General features: G+C 41.8%; 1 protein-coding gene across 1 annotated transcript in view; it reads left to right on the top strand.

The window, feature by feature from the left end:
* Positions 1–24,119, top strand: part of Pex14 (peroxisomal biogenesis factor 14) — a 140,441-nt gene that overhangs the window by 30,186 nt on the left and 86,136 nt on the right. The window contains exon 3 of the mRNA XM_020186059.2: positions 22,555–22,639. Within this exon, the coding sequence (XP_020041648.2) occupies positions 22,555–22,639 (85 nt within the window). The remainder of the gene's footprint in view (positions 1–22,554; positions 22,640–24,119) is intronic.

The following is a 24,119-nucleotide window of genomic DNA, read 5'->3' as shown; positions in this document are numbered from 1 at the left end:
TAGGTTGTGGGACCTATGACTTTTGATGAGAACTCATCAAGATGTGTATTATCATGAGAGGGCCTTGATCATGTTTACCTTTACACTCTGAAGATGTTATTTAACTGGAATTCCTGTAGTAAGAGCAGGTGCTCTTAGATGGGGTGCTTGGATCTAAAATTTTTAAGGATTAGCACTCAAGCAGGACTTGTAGAGTTTTTTTTTTCTGATACTTGACACTGTGGCACTTGACTAAGTCACCTGATTGATGACATGAGCATCACTGGGTGTTAAAACACCTGGCCAGGGAAACAGGGACCCTCTGTGGATTTACCCAAAGGATGGCAGACAGATTGTGGAATTTTAATGAAGACGAGGTGGGTCCCTGATGTTCGTCTGCTTTGGAGTATAACAGAATCCCAGCATTAACTTCAGGAGTGTTAGTTGGAAACCTGCACTTGGTGTCACTAGTTATATCCCACATTTATCACATTCTTAAATCTAGCTGAACTAAATTTAGAAATAGCTAGTTCTACTGGAACAGCACAGTAACTCAGTTGCATTGGAAACTCATATCAAATGTTCCTTGTGCTCTTTCTACATTTCTAAAGGCCTTTGGTCTCTGTTGGCCTTCAGGAGAGCCACCCCCTAAATTCTATTGTAGTAAAACTTCTTCCTTATTTGCCTTCAGGGAAAGAGAGTATTTTTTATGATGTAAGTGGGGGGAAATACAGTATCATCACAATATTTAATAAAATGATGATTGAGAGTTTAAAAAATTATACACACACACACACACACATACACACACACAGGGTAGCATTCAGCATAGAATGCTGTGCTTTTCACTTGGCTGGATGTCTGATTCTGACACAACTGCTATCTCTGATGCTGGAAAACAGAAAACCACATGCTGTTAGCTTTATACTCTAACCTTCTGAGTCTAAGGTGGGAGCAGGGTAGGGACATTCAAATCAAGATACTCTCACTTCCTGCTGAGGACAGATGGTCCCCTGTTCCACATGATAGTTTGAACAAGGATTCTTAACTTTCTGTCCATTTTAATTAAACCTCAGAGAGGGGTGGCCCTGTAGCCTGCTTATGACATGGGCAGTTACGTCTAGGTCCCAGGAGCAGCTTGCCAAGTGTCTCTTGCAAGCTCCCTCTTAATTCCTTACCTGTGGACATCTCTTCCCTTCCCAGGCAAGGCCTCTTTGAGTAGCTGAAGGATCATTTAGCGCTCATGGCCTGTTCCTTCCTTGGCTTCTCTGCTGAGCTATCCAGCAGGGGTGCCAATTCTTCCATTTAGCTGACTATTATATAGCCCTTAAAAGGGAAGGGTTTATTTTAGCTGGCTGCTATATTGATTGTTATAGGGACGTTTCTATTTTCACTGGCTGCTATATTGACTGGGAAAAGGAAAAGGGGCCGTATTGCCGGGAGCTGTCATATTGACTGTTACAGAAAAGATCTGTATTTAAGCAGTACCAGTGCACTGGGATCTCCCAGGCAGGATATTAATGCTAATTCATCCGCTCACCCCCTGCTGTGAGTGTTATTTGTTTAAATCTGTAGATTCCCACAGCGCGTTTATATCCTCACTAGAGTGAGCTCCGCTCCCTGTAATTATTTAACATTATATGCTGATATAAATTGTAACAGTTAAAGAATGGTAATGAGTAGCCAAAAAAGAAAAGAAGAAAAAAGAGAAAAGGCAGAAACAGGAAAACAGAAAAAAGAAAGGGAGAGAATATATAAAATGGCATATACATACTCTGTGTGTGTGTGTGTGTGTGTGTGTGTGTGTGTGTGTGTGTGTGTGTGTGTGTGTGTGTGTGTATGGTGAGAAGTGGCAGAATCAGGTTCTTAAGCAGCAGTAAACAACTTCTGGCTTCCTTTCTCCCACTTGAAGTTGAATTGTACCATGTATTATGCACTTGTGTGTACGTATGTGCACCTGCACATGTGCTCACATCCCCTGTCAGAAGGAGACTGTACTTTATGTGTGTTGTATGGTACAGTGTGTGCACATGTGTGTAACTATATACGAGGTGTGTGTGTGGTCGGTAATCGGCATGACTTTCATCCATTAGCAGTTCAGTTTTGTGATGAGTAGCTGACAACTGATTTTCTTTTGAGCTTCCATGTTCACACAGGAACTCTGGGCCTGAGACCTGTTTCTAGGGTCACATTCTGGGGAAGAGTCGGTTGGGATTAAACTAATAGGCCATTGGGTGTCACTGTCGCTCTATTGGCTATAGTTGAAAGGGATTTTTCTGCTGCGAAAACTGGGTTTTAAAAGATACAGGTTTTTCTGTCCATATTGGAGGTGTTGTCTCTTTGAGATCTCTTTTTAAAAGTAGTTTTGTTTGCTTGTTTTTGCTCTGTTAAGTCTCTAGCATGTTTATTCTTGAAAATTGTGTACTGATTGTGAGCTCTGTTTAGATATAACCCACAGTGCATCCAGATGAGGACTTCTGATGAGCAGAAAACTGTCTCTCTTAAGGCAGCTTAGTAGCATTCTGGAAACCTGAGTAAGAAGGAGAAGCCTATTTGGGCAAGAACTTGAAAAAAGAGAAGGAAATCTCCTTGCAGAAGCATAAACTGGGCAAGTGTCTGACCCTCTCTGTTGCTGGTTCTCACGGACATAGGAAGAGCACTGAGAGAGCACCGGCTGCCGCCTGGCTGCACAGGAGCAGAGGAAGGGTTGTGCGGCAGCATGGAGCTGTGCCAGGCTTCACCACAATTCATACTGTGTCAGTTTAATAAATGCACTACTTAAATTATGAAATTACAAAAGAAAAAAGAGAATGCACTTATTCAGACTCTTAATACATTAAAAATAAGGCATTAAAACTCTGACTTTTTTTTTTTCTTCTAGAATCAATAATGAACAGGAAGGGTTGTAGACATTAACAGTCATGGACATTCAAACTCTTATACATAAATTATCTTAGAAAAATGCACATAAGACTTGAATAATGTAAATACATTAATGCACTTAATAATTTAAACATTAAAGCACAAGCAGGAATTTGAGGCAGAGGCTGTTCTGAGGTAAGGGATTGGTCCTAGAACGCGTGAGTCCTAGGATCGATGGGTGATTTCCCCTTGAGACACCCTGGAAAGAGAGTGCCTGGCCTGCTGGTGTGGCCTCCTGTGCCAAGAATCCTTGGACATTCCTGATCTTAGCTCCTCTCAGCCCCTATTTTTGTACATCCCAGTCTTTATCCTTAATTCTGAGTTCTCTAGTTATATTTGTTTGTTTGTTAGAAAATTAAATGTTTCTATTTCAAAGAACAGTGAACTTTGAGGATGTTTTGGTTGGAAAATCAAACCAAATTTTAAAATCCTTTAGCTGTTTTTGGCTGCTTAAGATTTGGGAACAAGGAAGTGGTTGCTTCTTAAAATCAGTCCACTCTGTCTCAGCGGCTGTGGTCAGTGGATCCAGGTTGTAACCTGCTGATAGACTTGGAGACTGGATCTCCTGGGAACTCAGAAATGATAACCTGCATTACCCTTTGGGTGTTGAGCATAATAGTGGCAGGTAGCCATGCTGGGAAGCAATGCCGTGCCATATAGGCTGACTCAGTGGTCAGTGAACATGCCTTATTTTGATTGAGTGTTAAACCATTGGAGAGACTGGTGTGACCATTTCCCCCCCTTTCTTCCAAAATTGTATTCACAGTGGCAGAAATACACTGAAATGTTGAAACTCCTTTTTTGGCAGATTACTGAATGAGCTACTTCATTTTTTTTTTGACATCGGCACTGTGAAATACCCTGGGAATAACTAAGAGGCCAGACTATGTGCCTTAAATTTTTATTTTAACCCCAGTCCTGTTCTCTGGTACTTTCCCAGCCTGGTTTTATAGTCTGAATCATAGGTGAGAAATTAGGAAAACTGCAGAAAGTGTATTGTTATTGGGTATGTATTCTGAGAGCTTTTTTCTCTCCTTTTAGAGGGGTGTCTTTAGTTGGTAAATAGTGCAACTATTGTCCCACTGGGTTTGCTTGTGGGACCCTTGAGAAATGGTAGGGACAGAACAAAACCTGTTTTCATTATTGCCAAATCTGTGGGAGTCTTTTACTGTCTTTCAAGTCTCCTACCTGAAACTTTACTTGGGAGCATTTTGATTTGACCCAAACCTTGTCTGTTCTGGTATCTGTGACTTTGCGTTTGTTTCCAGTCTTTGCTGTGGCCAAAGACAGACTGCTTTCTCTCTACCATGGGTGCAAACTGGCTTATGACCACTTTAAGGGGAGTGGCTGGAGGCTGATCTGGCATGGGGAGCAGATGCAGATAGGCCAGGCTGAGTTACCCAGGCTAGCCAAACCATTTCTTTAGAATCTGTTAGTCAGGTATGGAGGGTGGACAAGGGCCCACTGGAGGACAGATCTTGAGATCAGTGTGACATCCTTGGAATGTACTTAGGTTTTTCTCCAGACCCGGTGAACAGTGGCTTTGCTTCATGAATACTTTTCCACCTGTTTTTGTTTAAGGCAGCAGAACCTTTCTAGGCTTTTTTTTTTTTTTTTTTTTTTTTAAGAGGTGAGTGGCAGCAATACAGGGGATTGAACTCGGCCTCATGCTTGTTAGGCAAGCAGTCTACCACTTGAACCATGTGCCTGGTATTAGAGCCTTTCTAACTAATTTTATTTCAGTCTTAGGATGACTGTCAGCCTCATGCCTGTTGGATTTGCTGCTTTTCTAGAGTTTTCAAAGCACAGGCCTCCTTCCTCTGTGGCCTGTCAGCTTTGACCAGTGGCATTCTGTCCTGCCTGCACTCCACACTCATCCGGGTGGAGGGAACAAAGTGAGATCGAGGGCACACATGAACCTAGGAGAACCAAATTCCTCTGAAGTTTTGCTGGTCACACCCAGAAAGGCTTTTCTCTTCCCTTCAGTTCCAAGAAGTGCTTTATGGCCTTACTCATACCAGATGGAGACGTGTTGACTGGGCAGAGGAGAGGGGGTGGTGATGGCATGGAGTACCCTCATTTCTGTGAAGAGTGCTTGCTGCCATCAGGCAGTGATCAGATAGCACTGATCAGGGTCAGCTCACCCCTGTGATATATCCCATATGCAGATTTCCTTTGAAGAGAGAGGAGTCAGGTTCATTAATTAAAGGAGCCTGGCTTGAGAGGCCTGTAATTAGAGGTGCTAGAAATCTGAATTTTAAAAGATCTGTGCAGCTGCATTTTGAAAAATGCAGGGAGGCACCCAGAAGTACAGGTTGTGGGCAAGAATGTGGCTGAACCAGATTTGGGAGGTTCAGGTCTTGGCAAAATTCCCCTTTAAATTTATATTTATTCTTTCTATCTTTATTTTTTTTAAATGGGAAGTTGAAATTTTTATCATTTTTCTTGACAAAGGTTACACTGTGACAGAAAGGCTGGTGTGAGTAGGGTATATGGAGAGCAGAAAGGAGTAGCTATAAACTAGAAGATGCTTAGTTTTTATGGAGGCAGGGGCTGTGTTTGGGCCTTAGGCATGCAGTTCTTGGGAAAACTTAAAAATCATTTCTTTCTTGAAATGAAGAGGGAAACAGAGAGAAGAAACACAAATTGAATACACTGTAGGGAGGTAAGTCGTAGGCAAATGACGATAATCTTTTTGTTTTGTTTTCTGAGACAGGGTCTCACTGTGTCATCCAAATTGGCCTTGAACTTGTGATCTTTTTTGTCTCAGCCTCTGGAGTAGCTGGGATTACAGGCATGTGCCACAACAACTCTAGAATCTTTGTTACCATTTCTTTTCCCAGAACAGTGTTTTTTCCTTTGTCATGGGTCACTTTTTGATGTGAACCTAGAAATTCTCAAACCTTTATGGGAAGGCTTGACCTGTCCCTTTTCATTTTCATTTCCTCAGTTATTTGTAGGGTGACTTTTGCTTTGGGTGCTTTCTCTTCCTCTCTCTCTTTTTTTTTTTTTCTTTTGGCAATACTGGGGTTTGAACTCAGGGTCTTGTGCTTGCTAGGCAGGTGCTCTATCACTTGAGTCATGCCCCCAGCCCTTTCTCCTTTTTAAAAAAATCTTCTGTTTGATTTATAATGACCCTTTTTATTTCTTGTCAAAAAGTTAATTTTTTAAAATTAATTAATTTGTTATTATTTTTTGCAGAACCAGTGTTTGAACCCAGGACCTCATGCTTGCTAGGCAGGCTACCACTTGAACCATGCCCCCAGCCCATTTTGCTTTGGTTATTTTTCAGGTAGGGCCTTGAGTTTTTCATTTGAGCTGGCTGGACTTTGATCCTCCTACTTAGGCCTCTTACATAGCTGGAATGATAGGTGTGTGGTACCATGCCCAGATTTATTGATTGAGATAGGCTACTAACTCTCCTACTTCCCCAGCCTTGAACCGAAACCCTCCCTTATCTCTGCATCCCGAGTAGCTGAGGTTATATGCATACACAGCAAAACCTTTATTTTGATCTAGGGCTGTTTGTATCTCTATTTGACCATGGTTAATTTGGGATGTGCATAGAAATAGGGAGAATTAGGGTTAGATGAATAAGAGGGGTCTACTCCCTACTTCCGCCAAGAAGGAAAGAAGGGACTAGTGGTTGGTAGGGTTGCTCCAAAGACCTGCTTAAGCAAACACAGCACACCTGACAGCAGACCTCATGCTGCAGGAACCTTGCTTCTGGCTTCTTGGTTTTGTGTCCTTTGGTGTATCGTAAGCATCATTCCATTTCACAGTCTGGACCCCCTGTAAGGGTCTGAAACAAATAATAAATATTTTATTTATTTATTTATTTATTTATTTATTTATTTAATAATAAATACTTTAAAGGACGATCTTTTGTGCTCTTCTTACATTCTTATATGTGTATATATTGGGAAGTCTCGTGAACCAACAAACTGTATAATAGAACAAAAAACCTCAAAGACTCTCACTTGGTGCATTTACAATATGCAGATTGCAATTCAATTAGATTGAAACCTCTATTTAGTGGAGTGGTTTTGTGAAATAAATAACTTTTGAAGAAGGAGGTCTACTGAATATAATAAATACATATTTTTTCCTTCACTTGCCAGCACAGTGTCTCTGCTTTCCAAGCCCTTGCCCTGAAATGCTGATTCCCAAGCAGACAGCATCTTTGGGTTCTTTACAGAAGAAACGCCTCTCTATCACTTCCTGGCACAGGGATTTTATCCTTGATTTACAGTGCTCAGCTTGTTAGCGTCGGCAAAGGGGAGATGGTGTGAAGGTCTTTATGTCCGCTTTGTCCTCTGTGGGAGAAAGTGAGAGGTGTGTGTTTTTTCTTGTATGCTTGTCCAAGTAGTGCCAGAAGGAGTCGGTCAAATGCCTGGTCCTCTTTTCTCTTCCTCTATAATACATGTCACCCAATAGGGGGTGAACAATTTTGAAATTTTCAGGAAGAGTAGCACAGTACTGAGTAGAGAGCTCCCCCCCACTTCCTATAGTCCTCCCTTCTCAGCCCAGCCGTGACAAACTGACAGATAATTAACTGATCAGGTCCTGCTATTAGGCACAACCAGATGCTAGAAGCTGCTGTGCTTTCTGCAGGCCTTTAGCTGCTCTGTGCATGTGGGTGGTACTGCACTAAATGGTCAGAGAGGAGGGCAGTGAGTGCTTTGGGAAAAGCAAACAGAATGCTCTTTGGAAGAGAAAGTGCTTAAACGTGAGAGAGGGGCCAGTGAGGTGCGCAGCTTGAAAGCACCTGGTGAAAATACTTGGACTTTCAGGAATACCACCGCCTGTCTCGGAACGGAGCTCTGGGTTTATAATATGCCTGATTACAAAGAACATTTTGAAGGCCACTTAGTCCTGGGTCAGGCTGTGCATTAGGTGCACTAATCCTTTGCTGTAACACTGGACTGCAATTGCAAAATTGGAAGAGCTCAGTCCGTGGCGTTTCAGCACAGGCATTGAATGTTTCTATGCAGATAGTGCCCTATGCGGTTTTCTCTGTTACCAACTTTTCTTTCCTCAGTGGAAAGAAGCGTTAATTGTGTAGTATTCCCTTCTCTCCACCAGTGACTTTTACTACTTTTGCATTTATCTCATGTGGTCAATCTTCTCATCTTCGTGATTTGAAATATTACTGTGTAGATAAATATAGTAATCTATCAGGCTACATATAGGCTCAGGTCCTTGGGCCTGCCATGTTGGAGCAGAAAGAAATACCTAATTGCATCAAAACCACTCTAAGTTCATGTATGTGGAGCCCATCAAGCTGAAAGCATCCAGACAGCATCTGCTGTTATCAAATCACTCGTGAATCCAGCTAATTAAAATAGAGCTTCATTTTTCTGAACCATTGTTTGGCAGGAATTCGAAACGGGTCTAACCCAATTTCTGCGTGTTTATGAGCCTTTATTATATCAGAGATACTTTTCTGTAAATGTACAGGGCAGTGTTAAATGAATTGATCCACACAGTATCACTGTAGACGTACTATGGACTTGCTAATGATTTCTCTTCCAGCCTTCTGGTTTCCAGACATTCTCTTGAAAGCTTTATGTTCTCTTTTTCTATCCTCTGCTCTTTATCTTCCTCTTTCTTCTTTTTTTACTTAAAAATTTTAACTTTTACTTTTAGCCTTCTTTTTTCTTTGAAAACAGGAAAAGTGTTCCTTTAATGAAGTTTCTTTTCCATTTCTCTTTTTCTTTTTGTTCCTCTCTTCCTGTTTTTGTTCATCTTCTAGTGGGTAAGATTTGCCTTGCTTTCCTCTTTATTGCTGTTTTCTGTTCCTTCCTTTTCCTCTATTTTTCTCTCCTTATGTGGCCTCCTTTTTAACATCTTCTGCCAAGTCTTTCTTTTAACCTTCTTTTTCTCCTTTTTCCTCTTCCTTCTGCCTCCTCCCATTTCTCCTGTGTTGTGATACCTTTGTCTCCACATGCAAATACAGATTAGGCAGAAAGGAGGTGCCTGTGGAGGCAGAGTCTGGCTGCTTCGAGATGCCAGCCGGTTTTGCTTCTCTGAATTTGCTTGTGTGTCTTATTTTAGGTTTTAAAAAGAGTTTTCAAACCACATCTACTTGACTTTACAGTCTAATAATTCTACTTTGAAGATGAAAAGTACTATATAAATACTAACTAATTATTCCTTGTAGCACTTTGGCGTCTCTCTAAGCAGTACTAGTTCCATTTTACAGATGAGGAAGCAGAAACAGGAAAGGTAGGTAACTCTTGAAAGGCCACTGGAGAAATTGGTGACCAAGTTAGAATTAAATCTGGGTCATCTTGGCTTCAGTTCTTCATTACCACCTGATGGTAGTTGCACTTTTCCTCCGCATAAGAGTCGGTGTAAGGTGAGGGTGAGAGTACTAGTCCCCTTCCTTCTTCTCCTTACGTGCTTTTAACCTCTTGAGTTTCATTTGCAGTCTTGAGATGTTAAAATTAATTTCTAGGTAATTCCTAGGAAAGAAGGATGCCAAACCACTTACGGGCTGGTAAAAACCCTGTCCATTACAGTCTCAAAGCAGAGTGCTCACTTTCTCTTTCCAGCAGCTTCCAGTAAGTGGGCCCACGTCACATGCGCTGGCCCCAGTGATCAGAGCGTTGTAGGAAGCGCTGCCATGTTTGATTGAATTTAGCCATTTTGGAATGACGTGTGTATGAAGTTGTCTCTTGCATTACTGTGGCCTTTATTACCGCTAATGTATCCTGACATTACAGGTACAGCCTTGGCTCTCCCAGAAGGGCAAACTTCTTACCAAGCTAAAGAGCAGAATCCATGAAACTGTCGTACAATTAGAGGGGGTTCACATTTAGTTACTGAGTAGAGTAGGAAAAATGCTTTTGAGTGAAAGAAGCTTATCTAATTCCTCACCCGGAGTTGTTTCAAAAAGTGGATCAGTTAGTATCCTCCTGTAGAGAACAAGGCCAGTGGATCAAAGAGTCGGGAAAGCAGATGTCAGTGCAGTTTAAAGGAAAGTGCCTAAGCTGGGCATGGTGGTACATACCTGTAATCCCAGAACTCAAAGCGTGGAGGCAGGAGGATTGAAGGTTTGAGGCCAGTCTAGACTGCATATTGAGATCTCTCATCCTCCCCCCATCTCAAAGAAAGAAAGAGGTTTAAAAAAAAGACTCCTGAAAATGAGTTGACAATCTCTTAAGGGAGTAAGGAGGTGAGTTCCCTGTTCACTGTAAGTATTCAAGTAGAGCCTTGCTGATCATTTGTTATGATTTTTGAAGATGGGAGTCCTCAGTCATGAGTGGGACCAGGTGGCCCCCAATTGCTTTTGGCTTTTTTCCCTGCCCTAGATTATGACAGCAAAACAGCGTCTTTGCTTGTTCTTTTGATTTTGTAAGTGTCTAGTATGCTGTGAGGCCCCAGCGAATGCTGAATAACTATTATATTCCTGATTCTTCATCTCGTATGAAGGAAAACTTTTTTTGTTTAATACAAGAAAACCGCTATTTCTGACACCCCCTTGGAATGAGTCATTCTGGACAGCCAGAATGGACAGACAAATCTTAGTGGCCATTGAGATCTATATGAAAACAGAACCAAACCAAATCACATGCTTTAAAACTTTTGGTTCGGAATAATACAAAATGGATAGTATACTTTCTTGCTTTATTAAACAGAGTATCTGGAAAATAATTTAATCCTGATGCCTCAGTACCATCATTTCAGATGTAAATGTTTATATTGTACTGTAAGTGTAGTTCTGTTTTCAAACCTGTTGAAATAGATATGCTGCATACTTGCCCTCCTCTAAATGACTCCACCAGTGCTAAATGACCCCAAACTAATAAGCTTTTTGAACTTTTTTGTTTGCTTTTCATAGATGTTTTTCTCTTGACATTTGCTGATAGGCTTTTTTTTTTTTTCTTTTTTTCATTTCTATCTCTGTAAGTGACCCTGTCACTTGTTTCTCCTTTTTCAGTTGCACCTTTTTAATCTATGATTTGGACACCAGATAACTAAACTTATATATAAAAATAGTATGTAGTGTGAAGAAAACTTTGCTATGTGTAAAATATGGAATTTGTGGTATCTTATTTTTGTGTCACTGTTTCTTCTCTCCTTCTTCCTTTCTGTTTTTCTCCTTTTCTTTCTTTTGGTGAGATTGGGCCTTGAGTCGAGGGCCTTGCACTTGCTAGACAGGTGCTGTACCACTTAAGCCATGCCGCCAGCCCACTTCTCCCTTTTTGAATTGGCTGTGAGTGTCTAGAGCTGAGCTCTAGAAGAGTTGAGTCTTATGTTTGATTTTCCTTAACCTAAGCCCATATCTCTGGCCTGGGTCTCATAGGCTGCCTAGTGAAATGGACTTAGAAATTATAAAATGGCACAGTGAGGGGGTCCTCTGTTTAGTTCCTTGTGTTTCAGAAATGAAAGAATCAGAGGCACAGAGCTAGGGTATAAAAAGGCTAGGTTTCATGAAACATTGGTGTTGGGAATGGATCCCATGCTCAGGTTTTCTGAGACCCAGCCAGCTTTCTCTCCTGCCACACCATGGGTTCTGTTCCCTACAGACTTTAAGCAGAATGTGTGTAAATGAGGAAATGTAGATATTTGTGTGTAAGGTTAAAAAAAAGAAATCATGGAGAAAAAGTCTCTGCTAGCTTATGAAGAGGTTTAGAATTAAAATGCACAAACCCCAAAAAGGCTTCTGTTTGTGGCAGTGTTTGGCTGTGTTTGCACTCAAGGCTAATGTCGATATTGTAGGAGAAGCTTTAATCCTTTCATTCAAATTTACAAGAAATGTTGTTTCCTTTTAGTTTAAAAAAAAAAAAAAGTCCAAGAGAGCATTTGATTTGAGTAACCAAAAGTCTAGAAAATGTATCCGGGAGTCCTCGTCAATTTGGGGCATAATGAAATATAAAAAATACTCAATAAAAGCTCCTTTATTACTTTAACTGTTTAAATGTGGAGTTTTTAGCCATCAGGTTAATGTTTTGGTATCATTTTTTTATTTGATTGTGAGCACTTTTCCAGGTAGCTCTGCCACTCCAGGGCTAATCAGATTCCCACAGATGAGTGGTGCTAGCTGCAGCCTGACATCACTGCGTTCTTGCTTCGACATTATTTTATTTGTCTTTCCTGTAAAAGTTAATAACTCCTTGTCCATGTGTTTAAACAGGCAAGAAGAGAGAGGGGAAGGAGTACGAGCAGAAAAGTACAATGATTCAGGAAGCTTCTGCTCATTGAGGAGATTTAGGAATTTTTGTAATTTCCAAGTATCTCACCCTATGAATGGTGTGTGGGGAATCAAGAAGGTGGCAGAACAGCATGGTAATTGATAATCCTTTGGATAACAAAAGTGAACTTCTCTCTGTTCCCTACATAGAGCTGGAAGGAATTTGAAATGAGTTACCATCGATTTAAAGGAGGAGGAGGGAGATGCTTGGTAGAAGTGATTTGCTTAATGGTGAGAACTGTGTAAAGTTTGCATTAGTTGTAAGTAAATTATGTGCTCACTTGGCATCTCCTAGATTACCAGGATTGGTGAGAGCATTAGATTAGGGAATAAAGACTGTCCTTTTCACCTTCCATTGCTGGTAGGACACAGAATCTCATGGCTAAGGTGGCTTTGGTGCCTGTACGCCCTTGCAGAGTCATTTGTTTTTTAAAGTATGTGTTTGTTTCTTGGTAGCTGTGGTTGTTAGTAACAGGACTGTTTATGATGTTCAGTGAAAGGTTTGCTGAATGGTTTAAAACCATGAAAAGTCTTCATATGTGTGATGGATTTCCTTGCTGAGCTGAAAATTTCTAAATTGAGGTTTATCAGAGGAGCTGCTGAACTGATACTCTGATACCTCTTGATTGACAGGGTTTTTTTTTTTTTCTGAATTTGTACCTTGGTGCTAAAGAAGTATTCTGGTATGACTTTGACAGTGGGTATGAGAAGCAGTTCGTAGTCCTTATTTCAGTGCTTCTGAAAGACAAAAAAAAAAAAAATGATGCTTTCCTCATTGGCATCAGAGTCTTCTCTGTGTTGCACACTTTGTGCGGCTGAGTTAACTTCCGAAGCCTCTGCTGTTGAGATGGGACCTATGTTAGGGACCCCATTTTTAGAAAATAGAACCTGGCCACCAACTTGTTTCATATGTATGTGAAGTACTTCTGAGGTCTGTTACCCCACTTGCTGCCAGAGTTGGTTCTGCTGATCATCCTGTCCTGGTGGAGAACCCATGCCTGTCCACTGGGATGCCTACTGAGATGTGTGCATGGTGAGGGGGGTGACTTTCCTCTGAGAGGATCCGATTGCATTTGATCATTTGTAGTAACAGCTTCTAATCCTTACCATTTACTGTCAATTTGAAAGTTTTCAGGTCTGCTAGCTTACTCTATTATGAGCCATACTTTTGGAGCCCATGTTTCTAGTTTTTTCCCTTGGGAAGAAAAATAATAAAATAATCTAAAATAGCAGGAACTAGGACTTGGAGCTTTTGTGGTAGCAGAAGATCCAAATTGTCTATTTTCTTATGCTTCTGGTGGATGTTAAGGTGATCTTTAGCTACCCACATTTGCCATTTAAAATTATCTTTTAGATTTGAACTATTTCTAGGCTATGACTGGTTCTTTTTTGTTTTCAAGTCTGCTTAACATTTTGTATCCCTGCTTATGGGATATTTGACTGGAGTGCCAGTTACTGATTCTAACGATTTCTCAAAAGTATTAGTTTAGCTGGGTGTGGTAGTGCATTTCTGTAATTAATCCCTGTTACTCAGTGGGGGCTGAGGAAGAAGGATTGAGAGGCTAACCTAGATTACATAGTGAGATTCTGTCTCAAAAAAGCAACAATTCCCCCCTACCAAAAAAAAAAAAAACAAGGGTTAGACAGAATTTCTTGGTCCAGAGCTTATCTTCCTTGGAATTCAGGAACCCATCTTGCCATCTGAACAAAAGGTGCCAAGGTCTTGGGCGGGTAGTCCCCATCCCTGCATTACCTGGTAGTCAGTTACTTATTCAGTGTCTAGCCCTAGAGACGACTTAATGCTCAAGGCTGCTGCTCTCTAGGACAGAGCTGTTCTTCGTCCCCTCCCGAGTCATCCCACAATTCAGTCGTGCATGCATGACTAGAGAGAGCTCTGCCAATCTCTGTCTGGCTTGGACTTCAAAAGAACTGGGAACTGAATCATTGCTCCATCTGCTGAGCACCTGAAAGTCCTGAGTGGAGAAATCCTTTTAGAAGGCATAAGGTCCAAAAAAAAAAAAAAAAAAAAAAAGAAGGCATAAGATTCAGTTAGCAGTAGAGAGAAAGAGCCTAGGAATGAGGTATCATTAGGCAGGTCCTGGGGCCTGTGTGCTACATATTTTTAGTGTTGGAGTCACCAGCCACCGTCACTGTGTGAGCTCACAGTTCTCCTATGAAGCATCTTGGACACTGAGTCATTACATTCCTTTGGAGTGATTCAACTCAACAGCTTGACACCTTCATTAATTTTACAACACGAAGCCTGGGTGCTCTCTGCTTCCTCTTTAACAGTGCTGGGAAATTAGAGGAATACTGAAAATATAAAACCAAGGGAAAGTGGAAGAAGGAGCAGTCTGTTGAAAGATACCACGTTAAGAAATTGAGCTGCTTTCCTTTTTTCTTGGTGCCTCCTGGGTCTGAGCACCCAACTCTTGTCTCTGTACTCTGGCACATAAACCTTTTATTTCTGTTCCTGGCACACTGGCTGCACCTCCGGCTTACAGCCAGCTCGTTTGCCTTCTCTGCTGAGGTCACTGCTACCGTGATCCGTGTATAATGGCATTTTCCTCCTCTTTTCAGTGTGGAGGCTATTACAGTTTCTTCTCTAAACAGCACTTCAAACAATCTGCTGCCAGTTGGATTTCAAAGCCAAGGAAAAGGCAAATGTCATCCTTTTTTCCTCTTTGGGTAACTGCTTTGTTGGTTGCATCAAAAATTAGAGGGGCTGCTATCTAAATTCAGGTGGGGACGCATGGGGACAAGGCATTTAAATTTGCTTTTCTGTCTCCCTGAAGGAGGGAAAGCTTCTTCCTTCTCAGCCTTTCTGAAAAAGGAACTTTGATCTTCTTAACCCTGAAGCCAGGGTTTTCATTTCCTCTAGAGCAAGCGAAAGTGTCTCTAGCTTCTTCTGCACGAGTTCCAGCTGAGCACAGTGCCTGCAGCTCTGCCTCTCTGGCTTTGCAGGTTAGCACTCAAAGTCTTGGCTGGGCAGGAAAACCTCTCCAAAGTCACCCTTCCGTCCCTAAGATCGTTACTTGATATTAAATAGTGCGTGGTGGTTTAAGATGCTTTTTATTTCCGCATACATTTCTGGAAGAACTACTTCAATAAAATAACAAAACAATGACATTATGGCAAGCCATTCATGCAATATTTTTAACTAGGGCCAAGAAAAAAATTTAGATGACGGAGATATTTCACTTTGAAAGGTAGTTTTTGCACATGTGAAGTTGCCACTTTTCATAAAGGCTTTTACTTCATATATCAATGTGTTTTAAGAGAGACTAGGGTCAATAATGCATGCTTCAGAATTCCCTAAATACAGATTTACACAATATATCCTAAAATATATTATGTTCTATCATGTTGACTCTTGTGCACTTCTACCAGAGGTATTTTATTTCTTTAATGTGAAAAACAAAAGGACAGAGAAAAGTAAAACAAAGGAAATTAGGGCCCACAAGCCTAATTAGTATAGGGTTGTAACCCAAATCAACAATGGGAAGGACACAGTGACACAACCAGGAAATTCCAGTTGAAAGAGAGGCTGTTTCCTTTAACTCCTTTGGCGCTGGAGCACTTGCTAGCCCACTCCTCCCCAGGTTCAGGGCCAGCTCAAAGGCCACTCGCTGTATTTTTGAACTTCTTTTCTCCTCTCCCTACTTAATGTACATGGAACTATGTGTGTGTACATCTGTGTGCGTGCACACTTGTGTGCTAATTGTAGATAAATGGACTAAAAAGTACCTCTTGATTTTGTAACCCTCAGAGAAGGGGAAAGAGTACAAAAAAAATCCTGTCACTGTCATCTGTTCATTTTTAATGAGCCATTTTAAAAAATTGAAAATAAAAGAGGAAAATGAATAGGTGTTGAACCAGCCCGTGATATGTAAATGCCAACTAGTAATTACCTAAAACCTCAATTTTCATTCTGTTTCATCTTGCAAAACATTTCATTTTCCCTGAGTGAAAACACTTAATTTGGGCTTTGCGAGTTAGCGGAGCGGCCGCCTCTGGCCTGTGCCTCCACAGGCTCCGGCTAGGGGGCACTTTGGCTCTGTACTTCCGTAGCTTCAGCTGCTTGTCCACCTCAAGGTTATTCCCCTCGTCCATTCTTGCCGTGGTGCCCCTCCCCCTCCCCAGTGTGTTTTCGGGGAGCCTGTTCCTCCCTGTCCTTGCAGAGGATCATATTGGATTTTGGCTGACCGAGCCTTCCTCTGCATATTAACTTTCTCTTCTTAACCTGGCTCTGAGACCCTTGCTTTCCCTGAGTTGAATTTTATGCTCTGAGGGCAGCTTTCTGGAAGCTTCCTTTCTCCCTTTGAGCTTTCAAACACAGTTGTTTCTCTCTCTCTCTCTTTCTTCTTTTCCTTTTTTCTGTTTATTACTGTGGCTGCTTATTCTTTTCATTTGAGCTACCCCCGGGCAGCTGTCCTCCACTGACGTTCCATTTACCCTCCTGCCACACTCAGAGTTCCGTTTCCAACATTTCCTTTCTTTTGCTTGCTCATAGATTTTTCTCCTACTCTGTTTTAAGACTGTCACCTTTTGGATGTGTTCCTGAAACATCTTGGAATGTGGCTTGTGGTTGCCCTTGCTTCCTTCCCTCCCTAGCCTGTGCCCTGCCTAGAAAGAGTGTGTAGAATTGAGAAAGAAGAGAGTCTGGGGTTGTGAATGGTAGATCAGAGAGGAATCTGGGCGCAGAAAACCAGAATTATGTTGTCCTAGGACTCTGGATCCAAGAGTACTCTGCCTGGAATCTCAAGGAACACGGCCTCCTTAGCGAGATATATAGCTTCATAATTAGCCCGTTGCATTTTTTCACGAGTGCTAGCATCAGCGTTCTACGATGTGTTTCTCTGATTAACAGCTGCTTTGCAACTGTTTCCCCGTGCCACCGATGACCATATTTGTCAAAGAACTCCTGACAGAGTACTGATTTCTTACTAAATTGTAACATTTCTGCTTCAAGAAGGTTCTCTCCTTCAGCACTGCCTGGCTTTTAAAGTCAGTCCTTGTTAAAGCTTGAGTTGGCTTTGGTCTAAACGCTTGTTACAGGATTCTGGGTATCTACTTTAGAGCCAGAACGGAGGAACTTTCACAGGCAATTTAATCTTCGGAGCAGCACACAGAAGTGGTATAGCACTGGAATGGGGTTTAGGCCTATGTATCGATCATTTTCCTTTGCCCTCTCCTTGTGATCTCTCTGTGTTAAAAAGGGCTTGGCTTTGGTTGTTAGTGTCACTAATTTTTGAATATTTTTGATATTTTAAAACGGCTAATGAATGCTTACATTTTAGGAGATAGATGCGTATTTAGCGCACAGGAGTGCTGGAATTGGTGGCATTCCAAATAAGTATCCCTGGAGACAATGCATCAGGTTTACATGTCAGGTGCAAAGTGCTAAGGCTCACTCCAAACCCCAGGTTCGTTATGAGGCAGGCTCTGTTTTCCTGTCCCCCTCAAGCAGAAAATAAAGTGTGTGCTCTGAAGATTACAACGTGCAGGTCTTTTGTAGGAGAATGGGAAACACATAGGAAGTGCCTCTTCAGTGAAGACTGTCAGGAACCTGGACTCTTCCATCAGGGATTACTTATACAATGCATTTAACAGCGAATAGTTCGTAGCAGGTAACCCAAGTATACTTAGTATACTCCATTGATTTATGTGCTAACAAATCCTGGTCTCAAACACAAGCCTCTTTCAGTTGACCAATTGTCTTGGACCCAAAGGTGTTTTTCAATCTGAAGTCTCCCCCCAACCTCCTCCTCCTTTTTTTCTGAGTTGCTGTGAGGGACTCTAGCAAAGACAAAAATTTACTCTTCTCCTTGGTACCTCAGTTTTTCCTCCAGCTTTAAAGTGATAAACAGTGAAAATTACCAAAGTTTCCTAAAATTGTGTCATTGGTGGTGGCAGGGTTGTTCTGCTTTGCTTTGGCGGGGAGGAGGAAGATAGCTGATAGGTCCTGGAGGATTGGGAGTAATGAGAAACTTCTGGGTTTTTTTCTGAGTTCATCTTTATTTTTATTAAACTGGCTACTGGTAATTCATGGTACATTCATTTAGAACTCAGTCAGTGCAAGAGTGGGGAAAGGAGAAGCCAATTCCGTATTTATTGTGGGCCCCACAGCAAGTGACTGAGCGACAGATTTCTCCCTGGCTTGCTGCACTCCCACAGTACACGCAGTAAAGTTCCTGTCTCCGTTTTACATCTTTGACATTGAGGCGGAAGATTTGGCCTGAATTTATGTAATTTAGTTCGGCACAAATATAACCCATGAATAGTCACATTCATCTTCTAATTAGAAAATCAAACGATAACACAGGACAGGCTGCAGGCACCCATCATTGATTCAACAAAAGCGGGTTGTGTATGTTGGACTTCCTCAGAGGAAAGTCACTTGAATTGCTTCATGAAGTTAATGAAAAGTGTCCGACAATAGGCAGATGAAAGGTCCAAATGGAGCACCCTATCAGTTATTCAGTGGGTAAAGATCTTTGCATTATGGGTACGGAGTTTTGGGAAATCTTTTACAATTGACGTATGAATCACAGGGCTATAAAATTCTTGATTGGACTCATCCCCCCCCCCCCCCCCCCCCCCCCCCGCCAGTTGTAGTGCCAGTGTCTTGTAGGAAAGGAGGAGCAGAGTGAAGAGTAGCTGAAGGTAATTAGTGAAAGGAGGAGAGAGATTTTCCTGTGTTTACACTTACATGTAGCTGCTTATCTGGGTGTCTTTTTTTTTTTTTTTAGCACATTATGTTGGGGCTATTAGTTTGGGTGCTTTATATTTTTGCATCTGTGGTAGTGATATCAGTGCTGTTAAATATGCGATTTGCCTGTCACCTACATTTTCAGACAGAGATCAAGAGGAACATAAACAAGCCCCAAACACACTTTATGTAGGTGTTCAGCAGTATTATTTTATATGACTTGAAATTAGTGAATGGAAACTTTAAAAGAAATTGTTCATATTTTTGCAAGTTTGAAGTGTGCCGGGACTTTGTCAAATTCCCGTTAAAATAAATATGTCAATTTCATCTCCCTTCCAAATTCATTTGTCTTGCTTTTTTAAAAGGTGTTTTCTACGTTACCTGATGTTTAAATTGGATTCACTCGTTTATGCTGTTCTTTGCTATATCCCCCACGTTTTTCTTAAATGAATTACTAATGACAGAGCACTCCATCATTCCCTCTCTGCAGCCACTTTAAAGAAAGCATGGTGATCTAAACCTTTTAACCTATTAAAGATGATTTTTCCCAATTGAATCAGACCCACCACAGGTGTAATAACTAATCATTTAAACTACACCTGCTATTATGTATTTTTAAGCCATTATGCGTGTTGGATAGATGATAATTCATGTTTATTGCATTGTCCGATGGATCCGTTTTGCCTACACTAGGCTGATTAATGTATTTAAAGAAATAAGAGATGCAATTTTTAAAAAAAAAAATTGATGGAATGCGCCAAGCACTGCATTGAGTGCACCATTAAACCCATCAGAACTTTGCTCTCTGACCAGAAATGCATATACCAAGGACTATATTAAAAAAGCAAGGTGAAACCTGGGCATTTTAGTGGTGGGATTGTGTTTTCTTTCTGTCATGGGAAATTTTGGAAGGATGCAGGGAAGGTTTCTGTTCCCTCTGGGTGAGTGATAGAAACTGTGCTGTTCACATCTCCTGCCCAAGTCTCGTTCATCCACATTTCCTCTGACACCTGGTACACATATCACAGCCGCAGAGACTGCTGCATGATACAGATACCATCATTTTCCTGTGTGTTGAAGGTGTATTTTTCCTCCAGGTGAAGAACAATTATCCCTGAGCCATCAGAGTGGTGCAGATTGGTGTTGACCCCATGGGGCCTGTGATGTGTACCTGTCCTTCACTTTACAGAGCACAAATCTCTTTTTATTTCCTCCATTCTTCCCCTTTCTTTCCTCCCCACCACTTCTGTTTTATCTCCTCTTTTCCTACTGCTGCTTTCTCCCTTTTCTTTCCCTCCTCTATTTACCCTTCCTTCCTTCCTTCCTCCCTTCCTCCCTTCCTCCCTCCCTCCCTCCTTTCCCTGTCTTTCTTTTTTGGTACTGGGGATTGAACCCAGGGCCTTGCACATGCTAAGCAAGTGCTCTGCTGTGCAAGCTATTCCTTCAGCCCTTTGTTTTTATTTTTTATTTTTGAGACAGACTCTACCTTTCTGCCCAGGCTGCTCTGGAACTTGAGATTCCCCTGCCTGATTCAGTCTCTGGAATAGCTGGGATTATAGATATGTACCACTTCACCCAATCTCCCTTTTCCTCTGTCTCGCTTTTTCGGTGCTGGGGTTTGAATTCTGGGCCTCACACTTATTAGATAGATGCTTTATCACTTGAGCCACTCCACCAGCCCTTTTTAGGTTTGGGTATTTTTGAAATAGGGTTTCTTGAGCTATTTGTCTGGGCTGACTTCAAATTGCAATCATTCTGATTTCTGTCTCCCAAGAAGCTAGGAGTATAGACATGAACCACCAGTCCTTTTTTTTAGTTGTTATTTCTTTCCTTCCTCTTACCTCACTTCATTAAAGCACATCAGTATTGTAGATGTTTGTTAGATTTTTCTTGATTTCCGTGTAACCTGAGGCAATCTAGTTGAGGGGCTAAGGGATTAGTATGCAGTTCTGGAGTTCTAGAAGCTCCTGCATTGCCTTTTTTTTTTTTAAGTCCAGAACTGGTTGGTTATTACTGTAGTCACTGATGGTGGTCAGTGCTGTTTGCAGTGCTGGGGACAGATCATAACCCACAGGGGTTGGGCTTGGCTCTTAAGAAACACCAGTGTGTCTTAATGGGTGATGGGCCCAGATCTGGAAGTTCAGGACATTGAGTTTACCCTTTAGGGAGAAGGCTAGGGTAAGTCTAGAGTTATAGAAGGATACGAGCATTTCCCTGGCTTGATTTTTCTTTCTGATTTGAGTTATATCTTTTGTTCCCTTGGACTCTTGTCTGATGTCAGGATTAATTTATACAAAATTTGTAACTTCAGTTTCACTTATAGTTACAGCACTTTGTTTGAATCTTGGTATAACTATGGCTCTTAGTTTAAGGACCATAGAAAGCTTGCTTGTGTCTGGCCCCTGGGAAATGCTTTCTTTTAACAACTTACAAGTGAACTACAGGGCCTGTTGGCCTACCCTGTAACAAGAGGCCATGTTATTCTTTTGGTTTTGTTGAAGTGAATACTGCCAGCCATTCAGGACGACCTCTTTTCTACCTGGGTCAAGTTGTTGCTTCCCACTCCTAGGACCAGTGTCTGCTCTGGAGAGCAGACAGGCAACGTGTAAACACATGCTTTGTGTGTGCTAAGTGATGTGGAGGTTAATGCCTTCAGCAGTTTCCCTTCCATCCTCTACTCAGCTGATTGGTAGATATAAAAATTTCATTAAATAATATTTATTACCAGAGGTAGGTAGATGATCTGTCAATCTGTCAGCTTTTAGCCAGGGAACCCCAAACTTTGGCCTCTGAAGGCTCTTCAGAATTCATCTCCACTGCATAGGAAGGACCAGTGTGACTGACTGCTGTTCACACAGCAGTATCATCTCTTATACAATCCCCCTCAGTTCGTATGTGCTCAGTCTCTACCGTATAGGGAGCATATTCTCTTCCCCTTGGTTGCTTGAAGTATAGTAGGGAAGCAGCCCGAACATGAGAAGACGGTATAATTATATCTTCAATTATATGGTACACACTACAGCATTGAAGAATTTAAGAGAATAAAGAGATCAGAGATGGTTTACTTATTTAGGGAAGACTCCAAGGAGTCAGAACAGGCTATAAAAGGGCTGTGCTTCTGTGTGTGTGTGTGTGTGTGTGTGTGTGTGATGTGTAGATAGGTAAGAGGCAGGAAAGGGAGGCCTTCCAAAAGGAGGATGTTTACAAGGGTAGTAACTGGATGAGCATGGCTGAAGAAGCAGCTTGGGCACCAGGCGCAGAACCTGGAGGATCTCAAGTTTGAGGCCAGCCTGGACTACATAGTGAGACTGTGTTCTGAAAAACCAAGGACTGGGGATGTAGCTTAGTGGTGAGCACTTGCCTAGGATGTATAAGGCCCTGGGTTTGACCCCAACATATCACACATCTCACACACTCACACATACTCACACACACACACACACACACACACACACACACACACACACAGAGGCAGCTCACACAGGGGAGACAGGAAAGGTTCATTGCAGATCTGCAAAACTAGGCTGAGGAGATTACATTTGATTGACTCAGATTATATTGCCTTCTGTCTTCCTAGTGAAAACAGGGAAAATGACCTACTCTTTGAATTTAAGAAATAGGTAGTTAGACATCTGATTGCAACAGTGTACTTGTGTCTGTGGTCCTGGGAATTTGTAGAATTTTTCATCTTGAAATTCTGATTATTGAAGTTTACTCTTCTCTGTTCTATGTCCTTCACCAGATTGCCACAGCAGTGAAGTTTCTACAGAATTCCCGGGTCCGCCAGAGCCCACTTGCAACCAGGAGAGCGTTTCTTAAGAAGAAAGGTACGGGTTCCTATCCTACGGCCAGTGCAGAGTAGCCTGTGAAATCATAGTGCAGGAGGCAGGTTCTCAGTATGTCAAGGATCCCCTATAGGCTGTCCACTTTTGTAGGTATGGGAAACGGGACTGAGGTGATTCCTCGAGGGGAATGCAGGTTGCTTTCCTAACAATGGAGCCAAAGGATTACACAGTTGGGCTAATTAAGCTCTACATATAAGGTGAAGGGCATCATGGCAAAGGCAGTGTTCAGTAGCAAAAGTGGCCCATTGAATAGGACTGTGGAGGACTTCTGCTTTCTCATCTGTTCTGTCACTGACCCTGGCTGCAGAATGACCTGCTTTAGGTGAGGAGACTGGCTGCTTCAGTAAAGAATGAGGAAGAAAGGAGTGAAAGGCAAGGGAAATGAGATAAATAAACAAGGTCAGGTTAGGTCAAGCGTGGGGTAAGTCTGATTTAGGGATAGAAGTGGTAAATTATTGGCTTTATGGTATTTCTGTAAGCAAGGATAAAGTGGATCCTGACAAATTCAGTATTTTCTGAAGCAGACAGAATATATTCTGGTTCTGTTGGAATTTAGGATGTTTTTCTTCTTTTTTGAAATGAAAACAACCAGTTAAACCAAAAAAGAAACTGGACCTTTTATTTTTTGAGCATTTAATTTTCTAGAAATCTAGGAATGTGTTTAAAGGCTTTTATGTAACATGAAGGGAGAAAAGTGTCTCCTTCTCCCAAAAGCACAGCTCTTTTTTTTTTTCTTTAAAAGCTGGAATGTTGGCCTCAGAATTCTGGTGTCTCAGTCAGTTTTGGCTAAAGTAGACAATAGAATGTTTTGGTGGCATTTCCTAGGGCTGCTTTGTGATATCCCATGGAAGTGGTGCTGCAGGACCATTTTCTGGTCTCTCGCCCAGTCATTCCCAGGGTCACACTCACAGTGTTTGGGCACAGTAAGCCCAAACATTTCATTCACAGGCAGCTGCTTCGCCACCCCAAGACCAGGCTCCCACGTCAGAGTTGGTGAGGGGCGCTGCGTGCCTGCTGGCTGCATCATGCACACCCCATCATTAGAAGACTATTAAAATTTGGAGTGTGTTGGCTGGCCTCTCCACTCTGCAAGCACCATGCCATAAAAGAGTTTTTCCTTGAAATATGTGTACCTATGGGGAGTAATTAATCATAAAAGCTTGGGGATTTCAGCTCTCTCATCAAAGTATTGAAGCTGGGGAAAGCTGAGCCTAAAAGCTGAGCTGATTACCCGGGGTAACCTGAGACAAAATCTATGGTTGCCGAGAGATCCTTAGCCCAGTATATTGTGCAATATTATAACTGTCTGATCTTCTCTTCCACCGACAATGACCAGTTAGTCCTCATTTTCTCTCAAACGCAGCTGGGTTAGAATTTCATTTGCAGAAGGTATTTAGAGCAATTTAGAGACAAATGTCTCTGGTGTTTGCTCGGCACTTCCCTACCGCAGGCTTTGCTGAGC

This window comes from Castor canadensis, chromosome 7 (genome assembly GCF_047511655.1).
Source record: "Castor canadensis chromosome 7, mCasCan1.hap1v2, whole genome shotgun sequence".
Classification (NCBI taxonomy): Eukaryota; Metazoa; Chordata; class Mammalia; order Rodentia; family Castoridae; genus Castor; species Castor canadensis.
The sequence above is the reverse complement of the archived record's forward strand: the minus strand, read 5'-3'. Positions and strand labels throughout refer to the sequence as shown.